The sequence below is a fragment of the Leopardus geoffroyi genome, chromosome C2 (assembly GCF_018350155.1).
Source record: "Leopardus geoffroyi isolate Oge1 chromosome C2, O.geoffroyi_Oge1_pat1.0, whole genome shotgun sequence".
In the NCBI taxonomy this organism is placed as follows: Eukaryota; Metazoa; Chordata; class Mammalia; order Carnivora; family Felidae; genus Leopardus; species Leopardus geoffroyi.
The window spans coordinates 143,603,015-143,621,580 of NC_059333.1; the positions used below are offsets into that span (position 1 = coordinate 143,603,015).

At 39.7% G+C, this 18,566-nt stretch overlaps 1 protein-coding gene and 1 non-coding gene across 20 annotated transcripts in view; one reads left to right on the forward strand and one right to left on the reverse strand.

Annotated features, from left to right (window-relative positions):
- NEK10 (NIMA related kinase 10) overlaps window positions 1-18,566 on the reverse strand; it is a 231,216-nt gene that overhangs the window by 94,277 nt on the left and 118,373 nt on the right. For all 19 annotated transcript variants that reach the window (XM_045436360.1, XM_045436366.1, XM_045436359.1 and 16 more), the window contains 2 exons: window positions 1,853-1,982; window positions 1,239-1,309 (listed from right to left, as the gene is read on the reverse strand). In XM_045436360.1, coding sequence (XP_045292316.1) covers window positions 1,239-1,309; window positions 1,853-1,982 — 201 coding nt within the window. The remainder of the gene's footprint in view (window positions 1-1,238; window positions 1,310-1,852; window positions 1,983-18,566) is intronic.
- LOC123576255 lies at window positions 7,195-7,301 on the forward strand. Its single transcript, XR_006701272.1, has one exon. It is a non-coding gene; the product is annotated as a U6 spliceosomal RNA (small nuclear RNA).

The following is an 18,566-nucleotide window of genomic DNA, read 5'->3' on the forward strand; positions in this document are numbered from 1 at the left end:
TCTCTTACATTCCATCAGAGGTGGTGCTAGGTGCTGGGGCAGGTACAGAACCAAGTTTAAAGGCAACTGGGCAGGAGAATGGACAGATGTTCTATCTTGGGGGAGTCTGGGATTTCTATAATCATAATGAGGATTTGACTGAGCTTGATGGGGCAGATAAGTAGTCTTGAGCCAACTTAGGAGCATACATTCGTATATAAATAACAGCCAGAAAACAAGTCATTTATTCATAGAACCAGTATTTGTTAAGGGTCTGTCTTGTACCAGGCACTGCTCTGGACTCTGAAGAGCTATGAATGAGATTGGAGAAGACCCTGCTCCTGGAGAGTTTTGCTTCTGGTGGGGACAAGTCTGCATGGACCTGTCTAGCATGTCAAGGGATGGGTGCCATGAGCTTTGTAAAGCAGGCAAGAGGGCCAGAAAGCAGAGAGGCTGTGGGGAGATCAGGCAGGCTCCCTGATGATGGCAAATAACATCAGAGACATGAATGAAATGGGGCCTATGCCATGCATATACCAGAGGGAAGAGAAGTCCAGGAAAAGGCAAGAGGGAGGACAAAGGTCCAGAGGCAGTCGCATGCCAGGACTCGCAGGGAGCTCCCTGTGGCTGCAGGGAGGGAGGGAGCACCAAGGGAGCAGAGGGAAAGTGGGACGGAAGGGTGACAGGTCAGCGGGGACAAGCCCTGTGAGGTCAGAACTTTGTGAATGCAACGGGAAATGACTTTCATTAAAATCCTACTATACTGCCGGCCGGAGCGCTTCTTTCTGACTTTCTTTGAAGAATTATTATACAACATAACATTACCAATTTAAAAATAGAAATGAAAAAGTGCTTGCAATTTTATCATTTTGCATGGCCTTTGCCAGTTTCCTATGTCCTTGTCTAGCCTTTTCTCACATCTGTGCATATATTTACAGTTTTTCTCAGAGTTACAAACAGCTTTACATCCTGTTTGCTTTACTTAGCTTCTTACCGTATTTGTTTTACGGCCTGATACAAAGCCCTCTGAATAATCATTCTGATGGCTGCATAATATTGCAAGTGCAGACACTACCTCCTCTTGGACACTTCAGTGGCTTCCAAATGGTCACCATTACTGATGATACACAAATATTTTTCTGGGTTTGGATTATGTGGCAGCCCTTCTTCTTCTTCATGAATATGGACACAGTAAATTCGGAGAGATGCGAGGTCTTTCTTGACGATCCCTATCGGTTCAGAGTTGTGAGGATAATTACCTGCTGATGGTATCTGTCACTTTGTCAGAGTAGGTGCCTTCTGGCACTGGTTCATATACCGCCTGCACTATCTGCAAAACAGACAGACTAGTGTGATGGACATAAAGAGGCCACGAGTATCTACACTACTTGGCCACAACATGAAAGCTGCTCAATAAGCATTATGACCATGCACACATTTTAATCAGAAACAAAAACATCCCAACAAATAAAAAATTAACATCAAGTAAACAGTTCTCGAGCACAGATTGTATTCTTCAAGCTGAGTTCAAGTTAGCCTGAGATTCATAATAAATGATGTGTAGGATAATATAATATGCCAATTGTAGGCAATCCAAACCACAATTAAAAATAAAAGACCAAAAGTAATTTGATAGATTTATTTGTATAATTTTCTATGATAAATGAAGACAATTATAGGGGGAAATGTGCCATAGCACATGATGTATATTTAGAAGAAAGGGGGGAAATAATGAACTGGATCACGTGGTTAATAAAACAATGTGCCTGCTTTTAATTGACATTTTCATAAAAACCACAAATGATCTATTTAGGGAGAAAAGAAATGGCATTTTTAGCAACACAAGACCCTTCTGTCTCCCAACACTGCTTACTTTTGTAGCCAGGGAGAGCATGTTGGTGCTGTAGAAGGGAGGATTCAGAGTTGCCATCTGATAAAGGATGCAGCCTGCCGCCCAGACATCAGCCTTCTCCCCATACGGCTCGCTCTTCAGTACCTCAGGGCTGAATTAAAATAAGGTTGTTAATAGGTACTGTAAAAGGCAGGAGAAATCAGCACAGAAAGAAGTCCAATTTTCAAGCAATAGTTGGAGATATGAGGGGAAAAAATGGAAACTCTTTATCACTAACTCAAATAAATATATTAAAAACTATCTTTGAATTCTCCCAGACTCAGATGAATCAAGAAGCACCATCAAGCAATTCCATTTGAAGCACTAAATATCAATGAACCATACAAATATTGCCTATTAAGTGCCTAAGGAAGTTATTTCCAGAAACAGTCACCCCTCTGTGGTAGAAGGAATTGTTGGCTCCGGATCTTTACTATTCTGAAGATTTTGCACATCGCACCCTTACGACGGTCTCTTGGGAAGTGGTCATTACCCACCTCTGCCTTTGGTTTTGTTTTGTGTTGGTGTGGCCAGTGGAATATGGAAATGACAGTGAACCAGACCAGAGCCTTTGTCTTAGCAAATATTGAGTGCTTTCATTTGTCCTTTGAGGAGCTTCTGTCCATTACCAAGAGAAGAACATATCCCAGTGGCTGTTGTCCCACCAGCCTGGGTCCAGCATAAAATACACGGAGGAGATCTGCCCCAGACACTGCATAAACCTACAGCCTGAAGGAAGGAGAGCTTGCCCAGAAGACCCAGACCTATGAGTCTAACAATAAATGATTATTGTTTTTTTTAATTTTTTTAATGTTTATTTATTTTTGAGAGAGAGAGAGACACACACAGACAGAGCGCAAGTGGGAAGGGGCATAGAGAGAGGGAGACACAGAATCCAAAGCAGACTCCAGGCTCTGAGCTGTCAGCACAGAGCCCCAATGTGGGGCTCGAACCCACAAACTGTGAGATCATGACCTGAGCTGAAGTCAGACGCTCAACCAACTGAGCCACTCAGGTGCCCCAATATATGCTTATTGTTGAATGCTACTGAAATTTTTGTGATTTGTCATACAGCATTAGTATGGGATAACTGACTGATACAGCCCCTCCCATTGCTCTTCAACTCTAGCCTATAAAGTAGGAGGAAGACCACATTTAAATATGTTGCAGAAAATGACAACATCCAACCTGTTCATCTCTTCTGAAATCACATTTCCAATCTGGACATGGATGCTGTCAGCCTTTAAATGAATTTAAGGTGTGAGAGTTTACGGTTTTGACATTTTTTTAAGTGGAGGGGAGTGCAATTCTCCTGGATATTTTGGAGTAATATAAGTCTCCTCTATCATATTTGTAGAGTGAAACTCAGGAAAGGGTTTAAAGCACTTAATACCCACACATCCTAAATTAAGTACTTTAGCAATTCACTTCTGTATGTATTTAGGACTGTGCTCAGCCCTCTACATAAATAGAGCAGGGATTAAGGGTTAGCTTTGATGGTGGATTAAGGTATAAAGAAACTGATAAATTGATATTAGAACAACCAGAGTAGACATAAATCAATGTTGACTATTAAGAATATCCAAGGAGAGGCGGCGCATGGGTGGCTCGGTCAGTTAAACGTCCGACTTCAGCTCAGGTCATGATCTCGTGGTCCGTGAGTTCGAGTCCCGTGTCGGGCTCTGTGCTGACAGCTCAGAGCCTGGAGCCTGTTTCAGATTCTGTGTCTCCCTCTCTCTCTGACCCTCCCCTGTTCATGCTCTGTCTCTCTCTGTCTCAAAAATAATAAATAAACGTTAAAAAAAATAAAAAAAATAAAAAGAATATCCAAGGAGTTGCTATTTTTGCGAGATTATGAAGAAGAATTCCTAGTTTTAGACTTATGTGTTTGCAGAGGAAGGTATGATTTCTAGGGCTCTCAGTTGGGCATTTTCATATTTGGTGTTTTTGAGCTCAATAGCATGGCAGTGGGGGAAATGGGAATGAAATTTCCAGGGCTCTGCTGGTTCTAACTGTGTAAAAAGTGTCTCCTGTTGTCACCTGTCAACTGTTCACATTTAAAAGAAAATGCCTTAACAAGAAATAATGTCCTCCAGAGAAAAAAAAAATGTCCTTGGCCCCCCACAGAAAAATTTCTCACGTTTTAATCTACTGAGAAGTCAGAGGATTTGTTTCCTATTTCCAAAAGCTCATGAAGCAGATGCTACGAGTGTTCCGCCCATTTCCCCTCAGACCCCTTTTCCATTTCCTGTTCCCGCTATGCTTTCACTCTCAACAGCCAGCATCTGTACTTCTTTGGAAAATAGCCTTCATTTGTTCTCAAAAAAACAATCACTCAACCTGGGGGAAAACACTTGTAGGAACAGAATTTACTCAGTTTATTGTTCTCATCATTCCATCTCCTCCTTCTCACTGGAGACCACAAACCCTGCTCATTCCAACAGGCATTCCCCTTTGCACTCTGGCTTTGCAGCTCCCAGCAGGGCGTGGGGTCTGTTTCTCTACCCCTTGAAACTGCACTTGATGTGACTTGCTTTGGCCAAGAAGATACAAGCAAAAGTGATATAAGGAGAGGCTTAGAAAATACTCTTTGGGGCTTTCTCTCCCTTCCTGCCCTGGAGAATCCTATGAACACAACCAGGTGACTGAGCCCAGGTTTGCCTGCTGGATGATGGTAACGTGTGGCCCAATTACCTCCACCCACTACCCACAGCCAGCCCACCATCAAACCTGTGCGGGAAGCCACTGGGAACCACACATACTGAGCCCAGCCAATACTCTAATCAGCAGTCCTCACTGAGACCAGCCCAATTTGCCCAATGCACCCAGTGTATTGATGTTTTTAAAAAGTTTATTGTATTAGGCCACCAAGTTTTGACGCAGTTTGTTGAAGTTAACTGTTATAATAGATCTCATCAGATTCTCAAAGCTGTGCATGAGCCCTTGAATCAATGCTGTGCGTGAGCCCCTGAAAAAAGACCGAGAATTCCTTTTCCGGAAAAGAATTAAGAAACGGAAATGAAAGACAAGCAATACAACTGCCAACTCTCATATCACTTTGCTGCTGGGATAAACTTCAAATATCCTCTGAGGTAAGAGTGTCATAATTACAACCAAAAGCAACGACAAATAGAACGCAGAGTCTGATTTCGAGAAGCCACAACAAAATGTTGTTATGGTCTCAGTTGTGTCCCCCAAGATTCATATGTCGAAGTCCAATCCCACTCCCTCGGAATGTGACCATATTTTACAATAAATTCTGTATGAGATGATCAAGTTAAGATGATGCCTCTAGGATGGGCCCTACTCCAGTCTGATTGGTGTCCTTCTCCCCATGAGTGCACACAGACAGAACAACCACCATGTGAAGAGGCAACAAGAGGGTGGGCTCCAGGCATCTGCAAGCCAGAGGAGACAGGCCTCAAAGGAAACTAAACTGGCCAGCACTTTGATCCTGGACTTTCAGCCTTCAGAACTGTGACAAAAGAAATTTAAGCCGCCCAGTCTGTGGTATTTTGTTATGGCAGACTTAGAAAGCTAGTGCAGGTTCTATGAGAAAACCTACTTATGTGTTTTTCACCTTCAAAAGAACCCAGCCTTTTGGAAATATGGCTAAAGTCATTGATTCAATCACATCTTACCGATATCACATAAGTTTTTTGGTGATTATTTGAAAACCATTGTAAAATAATTTGCGGTCTTGCAATGATTTCCAATTTCTCCGTTTAAGGTGAGCCCAACTACATTTAGAAAAATACACAGATTTATAACTAGCAATGCTTCCCTTAAGAGAAAAAAGTTAAATAGTATACACACACAATTTAAAATGGGTTTTCATTTTTCCGAACAAAAAGATTTTGCTGCATGTAAAAAATGGTCATTCCTATATGATCCAATCATCTAAAATCTTTTAATGATCAAAGAAAACATAACTTAGATAATATTAAACAAACATAGGGGCTCTTCTGACAAAGATTAAAATATTTACAATTATGTGTGTTAAAATCACAGCCATGGTCAGTTATATGGCAATAAAAATGTATTTACTTTTACCATGTACAACGTGGTGACTACAGTTAATCATAATGTACTATATACTTGAAATTTGCTAAAAGAGTAGATCACAAGTATTCTCGTCACACACACAAAGAGGTAACTATGTGAGGTGATGAATATGTTAATTAACCTGATCGTGGTAATTATTTCACAATGTGTAAATATATTGAAACATCACATTGTATACCTTAAATATATACAATTTTTACTTGTTAATACCTCAATAGTGCTGGAAAAAAATTTTAAGTGAAGTCAGGGATAGTAAAGAGTTAGGTGGATGGCAAGGAACAATGTGCATTTATTATAAATATTCTAATAAATAAGTAAACATAACTCATATAGACTGAGTAGCCTTTCAGATGGGGCTGGACACTAACCACTACCTCTGTTTTAATAAGCCATAAATTCACAAATTGATAGTAAAAATGATGTAGAAGATAGATGAGGTTGAGAGGATGCTTAATTTTTAAAAACATAAACTTTTTGTTCAGATTTTAGAATTCCACTACTAGTCCTTCCCTGATATGTGAACAATTAAGTTGCTAATTGCCAAGGATTTATTTCTATTTTTATTTTTTAATTTTTTTTAATGTTTTTTTTTTTCAACGTTTATTTATTTTTGGGACAGAGAGAGACAGAGCATGAACCGGGGAGGGGCAGAGAGAGGGAGACACAGAATCGGAAACAGGCTCCAGGCTCTGAGCCATCAGCCCAGAGCCTGACGTGGGGCTCGAACTCACAGACCACAAGATCGTGACCTGGCTGAAGTCGGACGCTTAACCGATTGCGCCACCCAGGCGCCCCAATGTTTTTATTTATTTTTGAGACAGAGAGATACAGAGCATGAGCAGGGGAGGGGCAGACAGAAAGGGAGACACGGAATCCAGGCTCCGAGCTGTCAGCACAGAGCCCGACGCGGGGCTCTAACTCGCGGAGTGTGAGATCATGACCTGAGCTGAAGTCAGACGCTCAACCGACTGAGCCACCCAGGCGGCCCGCCAAGGAATCTTATTTACTAAGTGAGCTAAACAAGAAGAGTATTGGACCTAGATGTCTTTTAAAACATTTTAAAATATGAATGTTTTTATAACTCTTAAGTAATTCAGTAATATGATAATTCATATAAGTTTGGAGGGGAGACTTTTTCCTTTAAATGGACCAAAGTAAATGAAGTTAGATAACAGATGTTAAAAGGTTTTATGTATAAATAAGTATATTCCTTTTTCCTGCAGTAGTCATACAGTCGTCTTTGTTAAGTTGGATCATTGGCACTTACTTTGTCAGCACGTATGTGAAAATTGGAATGATACAGTGAAGATTAGCCCGACATCTCCACAAGGACGTCATGCAAATCTGTGAAACATTCCATATTTTGGAAGCAGTGAGATGACAGGGAAAACTGTCATTAGGACTATTCATTGGGATTATACATTAGGACTATTCTCTAGTCAACAGAGTCATGTCCTATAGGAGTAAAGAGTGACAATTCTGACACTGCTACTCATGCAGTCTGGAATTAGCAGACGGCAAAAGCCAGACTTCTCACTGTTGGAGGGAGTCTACTGGTAAGCAAGGAAAAAGGGAGGTGTACTCTATCACAAGGCAATAAAACAGAGGTAAAGACAACACTGTGAACTTGTGTTTAGCCTATTATGGATACAGGTGATTGCATACAGAAATAGATAAAGATATGCGAATGCACACAGGTTAGTATACACATGTATCTCCTCGCTCTATCAGCTGAAAATGCTTGGAAATGACAATGCCCCAGTAGCAATGAGCACTCTTAGCACCAGATTTTGTATTTTTTTTAATTGAACAGCAAAATAAATAAAAGAGTGTGTTATCCAGTTTGAGATGCCATAACAAAACGCCAAAGATGGGATGTCTAAGCAGGAATAAACAGGAATTTATTTCTCACAATTCAGAAAGCTGGGAAGTGTAAGGTCAAGGTACTAGCCAGTCCTGTTTCCCAATAAGGGCCTTCTTCCTGGCCTGCAGATGGCCACCTTCCTGCTGTATCCTCCCATGGCTGGGTGGGGTTGGGGGAGGGGAAGATGGCACGGAGGGGTGATTGATCTCCGGTGTTTCTTTAAAAAAAATTTTTTTTAATGTTTATTTATTTTTGAGAGAAAGAGTCAGAGTGTAAGCAGGGGAGGAACAGAGAGAGAAGGAGACACAGAATCTGAAGCAGGCTTCAGGCTCTGAGCTGTCAACACAAAGCCTGAGGAGGGGCTCGAACTCACTGATGGTGAGATCATGACCTGAGCCAAAGTCAGTTGCTTAACCAACTGAGCCACCCAGGTGCCCTTCTAGTGTTTCTTATAAAAGGATCGATCCCATCTTCCCGACCTCATCTAAACCTAATCACTTCACAAAGGCCCAACCCCAAACATCATCACAGGACCTTCAGGAAACAACAAGTTTTCACCTAAAGCCAGGAGGTGAAGAGAAGAGATTAAGAGGAGACTGCTAACCTCAGAAGGCATTCCATGGGGTTGAAGTGGAAGAGCAGGGCAGAGGGGAAGGAATGATGGTCAATGAAAGCCAGTGGAGAAGAGACCCAGGGCATGATCAGGGAGAACAGCATTCCCAGCTATTATCCCTGAAAGCCACGGCCTAGTTGTGTCCTTGACCCTAGTGTCTCCTGCTCTAGGCCACGCTCTCCACAGCCACTAAAGAGACCTTCCCATAATGGAAAGCTGATCCCTTCACCACTTCTGAGGGCCAGATCACATTCTGCCATTGCCCTGTGAGTCTAACCCATTAAAAACAGCAACAGCAAAACATGTAAAATCCTTCCTTGATCCCAAGTCCTCCTGTAAGTACCACCGTTTTCCTCATTTCCAAGCAGTTTTTTGAAAGAGTAATTCCTGCTGGCCCTCTTCACTGCTTCACACACCATCCATCATTCAACCCAATGGTGGTCCAGCATCTATTCCTATCTTGCCATTGATACAACTTCTCCCTAGAACCCCAATGGGTTACTAATTGCCTCACTTGTTTTAGGTGACTTCCTTGCAGTTTCTGACACTACTGACTGAAACTTACTTGTTGAGATATATATTTTTTTCATTTATTCAATAAATAGTTACAAAGTACCTCCAAAGTACCAGGACTGTTCTACCTGCTTGGAATACATTAACTGCTCGGAATACTTGCCCTCATGAAGCTTACCTTCCAGTTAGAAGAGGCAGGGAAGATAAAAAACACAGCACAACACAATGATTAAAAAGTAAATTATATACTATTTTAGTAGGTGATAAATGCTATAGGAAATAGAAAACTTAGATTAGAATAAAGGAAGTTAGGAATGGATGTGGGGAGGCAGGCTGCAATATTAGAAAGGGTAGTCCCTTCCTGCCTCGCAGTTCCCATATAATGGCACTTCTTTCTTTCACCCACGTGTTAAATGCTGTTTTGCTTCTCATTCTTCACTCTCTTTTTGGATAATTTCTTTCACACCCAAGGCTTCCATTGAAACCATATGGGAACAACTCCCAGATCTACTCACCATCCACATGCCCCTGAGGCACACACAGGGGGCCTGTAGTGTCTCTGTCACAAACCACTGATTCTTAAGGTTAAAGCGCTGAACTCTGAATGATTTGCCTAGTTTACAAATCAGAGCCGAGAACCCACCCATCCAAGGTCAACAGCCCTCATGCTTTTTTGAATTCCAAGGGCTATTACTGAGGTACAGCAAAAGGGCCAAGACATCTCTGCAGATGCTGCTGTCAGGGAAATAGTCACCTCCAGGGAGCCATCTTATTTTTTTTTAATATATGAAATTTATTGTCAAATTGGTTTCCATACAACACCCAGTGCTCATCCCAACAGATGCCCTCCTCAGTACCCATCACCTCCCCACCCCTCCCTCCCACCCCCATCAGCCCTCAGTTTGTTCTCAGTTTTTAAGAGTCCCTTCAGGGAGCCATCTTAAACCCTAGGGCCTGTTTTCTTCATAATGCCTGGTGGGACCTGTGACTATCTTTGCCCTGATATTACCTCCTGAGGCAAACGTTTCTTTTCATTTTTCTACTTCTGCCTCTACTTTCATTTATACTTCAAACAATCCTTTGGCTTTTAAAGATGTGTGTGTGCATGTATGTGCATGGGAGCTTTTCCTTAATCTGAGAGACTCAGGGCTGACTACTCTGCATCCCATTGGACCTTTCCGATCTCAAGAGCCAATGTTTCCACAGCATCTGCCTTTTCAGATTTATCCCCAATTCTTGGTGTACCCACCATTATCATACTAGTGACCCACAGATAAACTTAACCTTCCAAATGCTAGTTCTTGCCCCAGAAGATAAACTTATGTGACAGCTGTGAGTTCATAAGAACGATCTTATATACAGCACTAATGAGCAGAAAGAAATACTAGAGCTGAAGCAGATTCATTTGTTGAAGGGTATATGAAATTGGAGAAGAAATTAGAATTTTTAGAGAAATCGAAAAACTATCATTGAGAAAGTATCTCATCAGCAATATAATGATGTAGCATCTTAGAAGTGGTGTTGGGAGACATCATAAAAGAAAATTTTGCCTAGCAAATGTTAGAAATTACTAATAAAAGAATGTTGAGAAGTTTGGGACACAGTTAAGGCTAAATTTTTAGAGATAGGTTTCTTTTATTGAAATAATTCGCCCAATATTATTTGCTTCAGTGGGTAAAGATAGAAAAAGGATTTTTGTATCACACTGCAATGTATTAATTCTGAGTCTATTAAAAAGTACATTCTCAGGTTCTGGCTATCAAACTTTCATCTCCCTAGACTACCTGAAAGAAAAAGGAAAAAGAGAATTTGTCAATGTTAATGAAAAAGAAACAAAAATATACATTTTAAAAGAATACAAACTGGGGCGCCTGGGTGGCTCAGTCGGTTAAGCAGCTGACTTCGGCTCAGGTCACGATCTCGCAGTCCGTGGGTTCGAGCCCCGCGTCGGGCTCTGTGCTGACAGCTCAGACCCTGGAGCCTGTTTCAGATTCTGTGTCTCCCTCTCTCTGACCCTCCCCCATTCATGCTCTGTCTCTCTCTGTCTCAAAGATAAATAAATGTTAAAAAAAAAAAATTAAAAAAAAAAAAAGAATACAAACTATCTATCTGGGAACACAAGATCCACTATTCGCTCAATCCAGGAGACAAAAGTCCATATGAATTCATGAGGATAAAAATCTGACCTGAAGTGACATAATTAACTGTATAGCCCAGTAATTATAGTTTGTTGAGACTGAAAAGCAAATCATGCTCTATCTTAGAATGATTCAATATAGCAGTAATGGGATGGATAAAGTGCATGCAATCACACTAGTGCATATCTGTGTGTGTGTGCGCGCACGCGCGTGTGTTGTGCACATGTTGGGGCACATGTTTATGGTTTCGGGAGGTAGGTATAATATTTCTGATAAATAGCTCAAAAAACAACCACTATGGTGGGATGGGAGTCAATGAAAATTAATAGAGATGAGGGGAGCTGGGAGAAGCCAGAGGGAATAAGTGGCTAGGCACATTTTCTGGAGAGAGTGAGCAATGTGATACTCAGATATTCAGTGAGATGAGCAGAGTTTAGCAAAAAGGACTCTAGGCAGAACGGTGAATGCAGTTGCAGGATCCATCTGTGTTCTGAATTTTTTTCTGTGAGACCCTACTTATTAAGCACCTAGAGGCACAGATAGAATATGGTCCAGTTTCACTAGACCACGGATGTGAAAGTGCATTCTGGTCTGCCCAGTGCGTTCCCCACCATGGAAGGGTGAAAGAAGTGAGCTGGAGGAGAGGCAGAGAGAGGGGTGAGCTGCCACTAATGTGGTAGTTAAGGAAATAGGGAGAAGAGAGATTCCTCAGAACTAACTGGATGTGAGAAGGAGCATAAGGGAAGGGAAGACCCCTCATTTCCAGGCTCCCAAGTGTCTGGCCTGGATGATGGGGTGGGAATCAGTATCATTAACATAGATACAAGTGGATCAGGTGTGGGAGAAGAAACTGATCAATTTGGAATATATTAACTCATGCCTATGAGCCCCACAGTTGAGGAGAGCCAATGGGTAATACCATTCTGGATGTTAACAGTCTCTTAAAGTTTTATCTGTTGAGGTTATGTACCCTGGTATCATGGAAATGTTCTCAGCTCATAGAAGACTGCAGCCAGTAAGCAGGTAGTTACACAGAACAGTTCCAAGATTGTTTTAAATACAAACTTCTTACAGAGAGAAAAGAGAATTAGACGACAGGTCAAGAACCACAGAAAAATATACTATGCCTGAAGAAAACTGGCCACACTTCGATCATAAATTTTAGGGCGTGCTGGCCCCTAGTTGCATCTAGGACTGGCAGATGTAACCAATAAAACTCCAGGATACTCAGTGGAATTTGGTTTACTAAAACGTGCAGTATTTGGGGACATATTTACACTAAAAATACAAGATTTGAGACACAAACTGAAAAACTCTTTGTTTATCTGAAATTCGCATTTTATTTGGCAATCCTGTGTTTTATCTGGCAATCCTAGTTGCAGTGTTACTTGTGTACTCTCCTTTGTTAGTGTTCAAGTAGTCCTTCTTACAGAAAGGCAAACAAAAAGCTATTTACATACTAAGTATGGTTTTCTTCACTTGCTTTATAAAAATAATGAAAGCAGTGTACTTTTATGGGGTATTGGGGACATTTCTCAAAAGGCATCACATTTCTCTCATGTTGCATAGACACATGTATTAATGGTTTTAACACCAGTGAAATCGATGATTAAAAAGTTCTTTTAAATATAAGCAGCATCTTAAAGTACAAAACACATATGAATATCTGAAATGTTAAATCCAGGCCCAATTTTTACAACAATGAGCGTATCTTATCTGTAAGTGATTTAGTTAAATAATAAATACACTGGACTATCCATAGTAGCCTCATTAGTTCCAAGGTCAAGGTAGGCCATGACCAGTTTCTAGATGTCAAACCTTCATATTGGCTCACCTGCCTCCTGTGGATTGCATTCAGGGAGATGTATGATTCAGACCTTCAGTAACATCTTCTAAACTAGAGTGCCAAGACACTCACTGGAAGAATTATCAATATATTTTCCATTAACGAGTAGGAGATGACTTTTAAAACTAAAACTGACCCATCATTTCACTGATTAATGCAGTACTTTTTTAAACTGGGAAAGCATTTATATGTAATATGGATAAAACTCATGATAGTAAAAAGAATAGATTGATACTGTCTTATGCAAAATAGGACGTGTGAATATCAGTGTGGACATCAATCTGCTTTAATTGATGTGTTAACTGGAAAATGAAAAGTTAAGTTAGATTCAATTTTCATCTGCCCACTAGGATCAGTGGACATTGCCCAGGTGGCACAATTGATTTCAGATCATTTTATATGACACTGCAATTGATTCTTTAGGATCTGTCCATGAGATAATACATGTGCAAGTGTCATGAAAAATTCTATGTGCTATACAAATGCAAAGTGACACCACCACCACCACCACCACCACCATCATCATCAGTATCATTATTATTTATATAGAGAAATCTGGCACCTTTCATGAGGATTATTATAATAAGTGGCTTAGAAAACAACAAGCACCCCAACGGACATGGTAGTGAAGATGGGACCATCATATTTCTGAATCCTGAAGACAGATGTCTGACTGGACAACTACACAAAACAAATATTTGACCTTTGACCTATTCAGTCAAAGTCAGATTGGCCAAGGACTTTCACCACACTCGGTGAAAAGATTGGTAGTGCTGACCGTGCTGTCAGGCTATGTTTTCGACCAGGTCAATCTGAGAAAAGTATGCGTGAGCTCGAAACACTAGTGGCTGCCTACTCTCACACGGTCTCACCTATGCCAACCTCCCTCCAGATCTTTGCTCCTCATTCATGGCAACACTTACCTAGGGCGTTCACTCCCTTCACCACCAAGCAATGTCACCCTTTCACATACAGATCAAGTTCTCCCTATCTCACGAAATCTTCTCTTACCAAGTCAGCAAACACAGATGGCCTGACACTAAATCGTAGCAGCACCACAGCCCATACTCTTCCCTAATCACACTTGCATCTACTAAATAAATATGAATGGAACACCTACTCTGTGCCAGGAACTACTGTAGATGTTGGGACACAGCATGAAACACACCAAAAAATTCCTGGCCTCACGGGAGTTTCTGTTATACCAAGGGAGGCAACTAACTAACCTATAAGTAAATAAATAAAAACATACTAAGTGCTATGGAGAAACTAGATTCGTTATTTAGAGTAAAAGTAGATTTCATGAGTTAATTAGCATTTAATTGTTCTGTGGCATCAAGCACCTATTTGACCTTTGGAAGGTCTCGATTTTCTCATCTCTGTAAGAAAGGGAGATTTGTGAGATCTATTCTTAGTTTAAAATGCTGTGTCCGTCAATTAAAGTTTAAAAACATCTTGATGACATATATATTTATACAGTGTTGTAACAAAACTAAAATTTATTTTTCAGTATGACCTAAATTCTGAGGATAGAATCAACATTACGTTCAAAATTAGATCACTTGCTACTCAAAAGCAAATCTGTGAGCAAATAAACAGTTTTTGATGATACATTACTTTTGCTACACAAGTAAAGCCTGTTTTTTGCTTAAGATTTTTAAACAAAACAAAGGTTTTTTATTCTAAAAGGCAACTAGCACATATTTCAAGTCATTTGTAAGAACTCATTCATTCTTTTTCATTGTAGATGTCTTAGGACTGAATCCTCACTGTATTTCCTCACAAAATGCTGGGCAAATAGATCCTAAATCCATAATCTGATGTGGCTGAGGAAGAAAAGAAAAGTATTCTTCTTTCACCTCTAAAACAGAAGCTCTATAACTCTGAATATACGAAAAACTTTTGCCAAGGCCTCTGGCAGCCTTCTCACCATGGATTTCACTCTGTCTCCCTGCTCCTGGTAAGTAAATCATTTGCTAAACCCCAACAAAGAAAGCTATCAGTAAAACCAGATTCAGTATGATTTGGGGAGTACAGAAAAGCCTCCACCCACGGTATCTTCCCTGAGGCCGATGTCTGCATCTCACAATAAGTGATCTCTTCTTTTATGTTAAACACTGTAGATGTTCCCAGGAAATTGTTGAGGAGAAATTAGAGAGAAAAGATTAAAACACAGGGAATCAATGGCCAGAGTATTGACAGACTGGTTGACGATGACACAGAATTCCAAACAGAGTCATTACGTATTCAACGCAAGAACAGAAAATAATAAATGTGACCGAGAGCCACAACAAAAATGATCATTGACAATACTAATATGAAACAAAGGAAACACTTGGGATGAGCAAATAAAAAAGTACTTAGTTCAATGACAGCCACTTGTCACTGATGAAAGGTACAACTGAAAATAAAGATTCATGAACCATAGCATATTTGCAGTAAAATGCATAAACATAAACAAAATAGAATGTTTTAGAAATATAAAGACCACTAATATGGAATGATGTGAGCCCCAAAAGGAGAAGAGGAGTAAAGAAGAAAGAGATTTTAAAGGGCAAGGGAGAAAGAATGAAGCCACTTTTTACAACTGTTCCTGGCTGACTGTAACCCTGACATGACAAAAGAAATTATTTTCCTTAATACTTGGTTTTGCTGACATTCTGGTCTGCCATAATTGATTATTGTCTCTATTAACCTGACTAAAATTAAAGTTTAAAATAAAAGCAATCATCCACTGTATGACTCCAAGATTTCTGTGTAAAAGTTCAAGAATGAGGGTCAATTTTTACCACCATTTTATCTGCACTGAATTGCTAGTTTCCCTCCTGTAAGCAAGGAGCTCAATGGTCTACCTAAACGTTTCTTTTTCAAGTCAGTGAAATGCAAGGTAAGCAGCTTCATACTTTAATTAGAAGCATTAACCTTTAAAATCTCCACATTCCCAACTTCCAACACCACGGAAATTAATTTTAACAATCTGAAAGTTTATAAAAATAATCCTTTCTTCTCTCTTTTAAATACAATAGATGCAGGCTTTCAAAACAGAAAGAAATAAAGCACTTCATTCAGTGCCAAATTTATTGTGTTCCATTTAGGAATTAACTGTTATCTGTGTGGTCCATGGGATGCCAGCTCTTTATGGAGAAAATAAATCAATTTTGCAATGAACCTTGTGTGGCTGAATGGAATGACATCTTGACACCATGGGACTGTGCAAAATTAGCTATCTTCTTTGTGCTTTGTTTATTTCCCAATACAACAGGAAAATGACCTGTCAAGTATGTTAGAAAGATTGCCAGATACAACATATTTTAAAAATAAGGCACAGGGATACTATAGTCACTCAAGTAATTTCTACTCCGCCCTTTTCTTCAAATGTTAGCAGTTTAAATTGGAGAAAGGGAGAAACAGAAAAAGCGAAATAAGGATTGTACTTTGCTTTGTTTACCACATTTAGAGATTGTCACCTTAATTTATTGTACCAACACTGGAAGATTCAGTGTTTTTAAATTGATAACTCAATTTCTTTCTTTTTTTCAAATGTATGAAAACTATAAACTAACAAGCATATCAATGGGTTCATTCTCTAAGAAAAGAAACAGGTCATACACAAAAGGAGGGTTCTTGATAGTCAATGAAAACACAAAGAATTCCAGACGGAGTCATTACAAATTCAATACAACAGCAAGAAATAATAAATGTGACTGAAGGCCACAACAAAAATGATAATTTACAATACTAATATGAAACAGAGGAAACACTTGGGATGAGCAAATAAAAAAGTATTTAGTTCAACCTTGTCAGGGATGAAAGGTACAATTGAAAATAAAGATTTATGAACCGTAACATATTTACAGTAAAATGCATAAACATAAACAAAATAGAATGTTTTAGAAATATAAAGACCACTATTATGGAATGATGTGCGCTCCCCTAAAATTTATACATTGAGATACTAACCCCCAATGGGATGGTATTAAGAGGGGGGGCCTTTGGGAGACGGTTAGATCATGAACGCAGAGCTCGCATGAAGGGGATTGAATGAGACTAGTGTCCTTGTAAAAGAAACCCCAGAAAGCTCTCTTGCCCCTTCAACATACATTGGACACAGTGAGAAGACAGCCCTCGGTGAACCAGGAAGAAAGCCTCACCAGACACCAAATCTGCCAGTACCTTGATCTTGGATTTTGTAGCCTCTACAAGTGTGAGAAATAAATTTCTGTTGTTTATAAACCAGGCAGTCCATGGCATTCTGTTATAAGCCTGAACTGAGGAAGACATCCACTCAATTAAAGAACAAACAAAACACACAATAGCAGTAGGAGATTTTTACACACCAATTTATCATTGACCTAAATTAGGATATAGAAGATCTGAATAATTTGTCAATAAATATAGTTGGATAAACATCTATTGAGCTCTGTGGCCTAAAAATAAAACACATGTTCTTCAAAGAATATATAAGGCTTGCATAAACTTAACTACATGTCATGTGTAACAGACTGACCATTCTCTTGGTAACTTGTCAACAAAATACTTTTACTCATAAGCATGCCCTTGTGTACTCCTTTCATACAGTATTTCTGGGCTTGGCCATGTGACTGGCTTTAACCAATGAGATATTAGCAAGTGTTATGCTAACAGATGCTGGGTGAATGCTTGTATATGGAGGCTTTATATTGTAACTCTAACTCTTGAGACACTCCCTCTCAGCTCTCAACCACCATAATGTAGGAGATGAAGCCTGATCTAGCCATGTAAAGAGAACACATGGAAGTAAACCAAGGACTCAGCCAATAGCCCAGGTAAGTTCCTAGCAAATGGCCAGTACCAACCATCATTGGAAGAGACTTCTCCCACCCTAGTTGAGCTGCTCACTTGGCTACCCTTCAAAAAGACCTGGCCAAATTGCAGAATTTGAGCAAATAACTATTGTATCAATCCACCAATTTGGGGGTGAATGATTATCTGAATCATTAAGGTACAAAGAATTTCTTATTCTGAAAAACTGTAACTATGTAAGGTATATTCTACGACATAATAAAATCAAATAAAAAAATAATCTTCAAAGAAAAAGCCCCAAAACACTGAGATATAAAAAAACATTTTATAAGTTACTTATATGTGAAAGAGATCAAATTTTAAAAATGATTTAGGAATGGGGCTCCTGGGTGGCTCAGTTGGTTGAGGGTCCAACTTCAGCTCAGGTCATGATCTCTCGGTTTGTGAGTTCGAGCCCCACGTTGGGCTCTGTGCTGACCGCTCAGAGCCTGGAGCCTGCTTCGGATTCTGTGTCTCCTCCTCTCTCTGTCCCTCCCCTGCTCATGCTCTGTCTTTCTGTCTCTCAATAATAAATAAACGTTAAAAAAAAATGATTTAGGAAATAAAGACAATGAGAATGGTACATATAAAAACTAATAAAATCAATACACTTAAAATGATTGAAGTTATACAAAGTATGTTCTCCAACCATGCTGGAATGAAATTAGGCAGCATTAAGAGAAGGAACTGGGGAATCCATATATCTGTGAAAATTAAACAACACATTCCTAAATAAACAATAAAGAAATTAAAGGGTAATTGGAAAATACTCTGAGATGAATGAAAACAAAAATGCAACATAGAAAAACAAATGGGATGTCCCTATATCAGTGCTT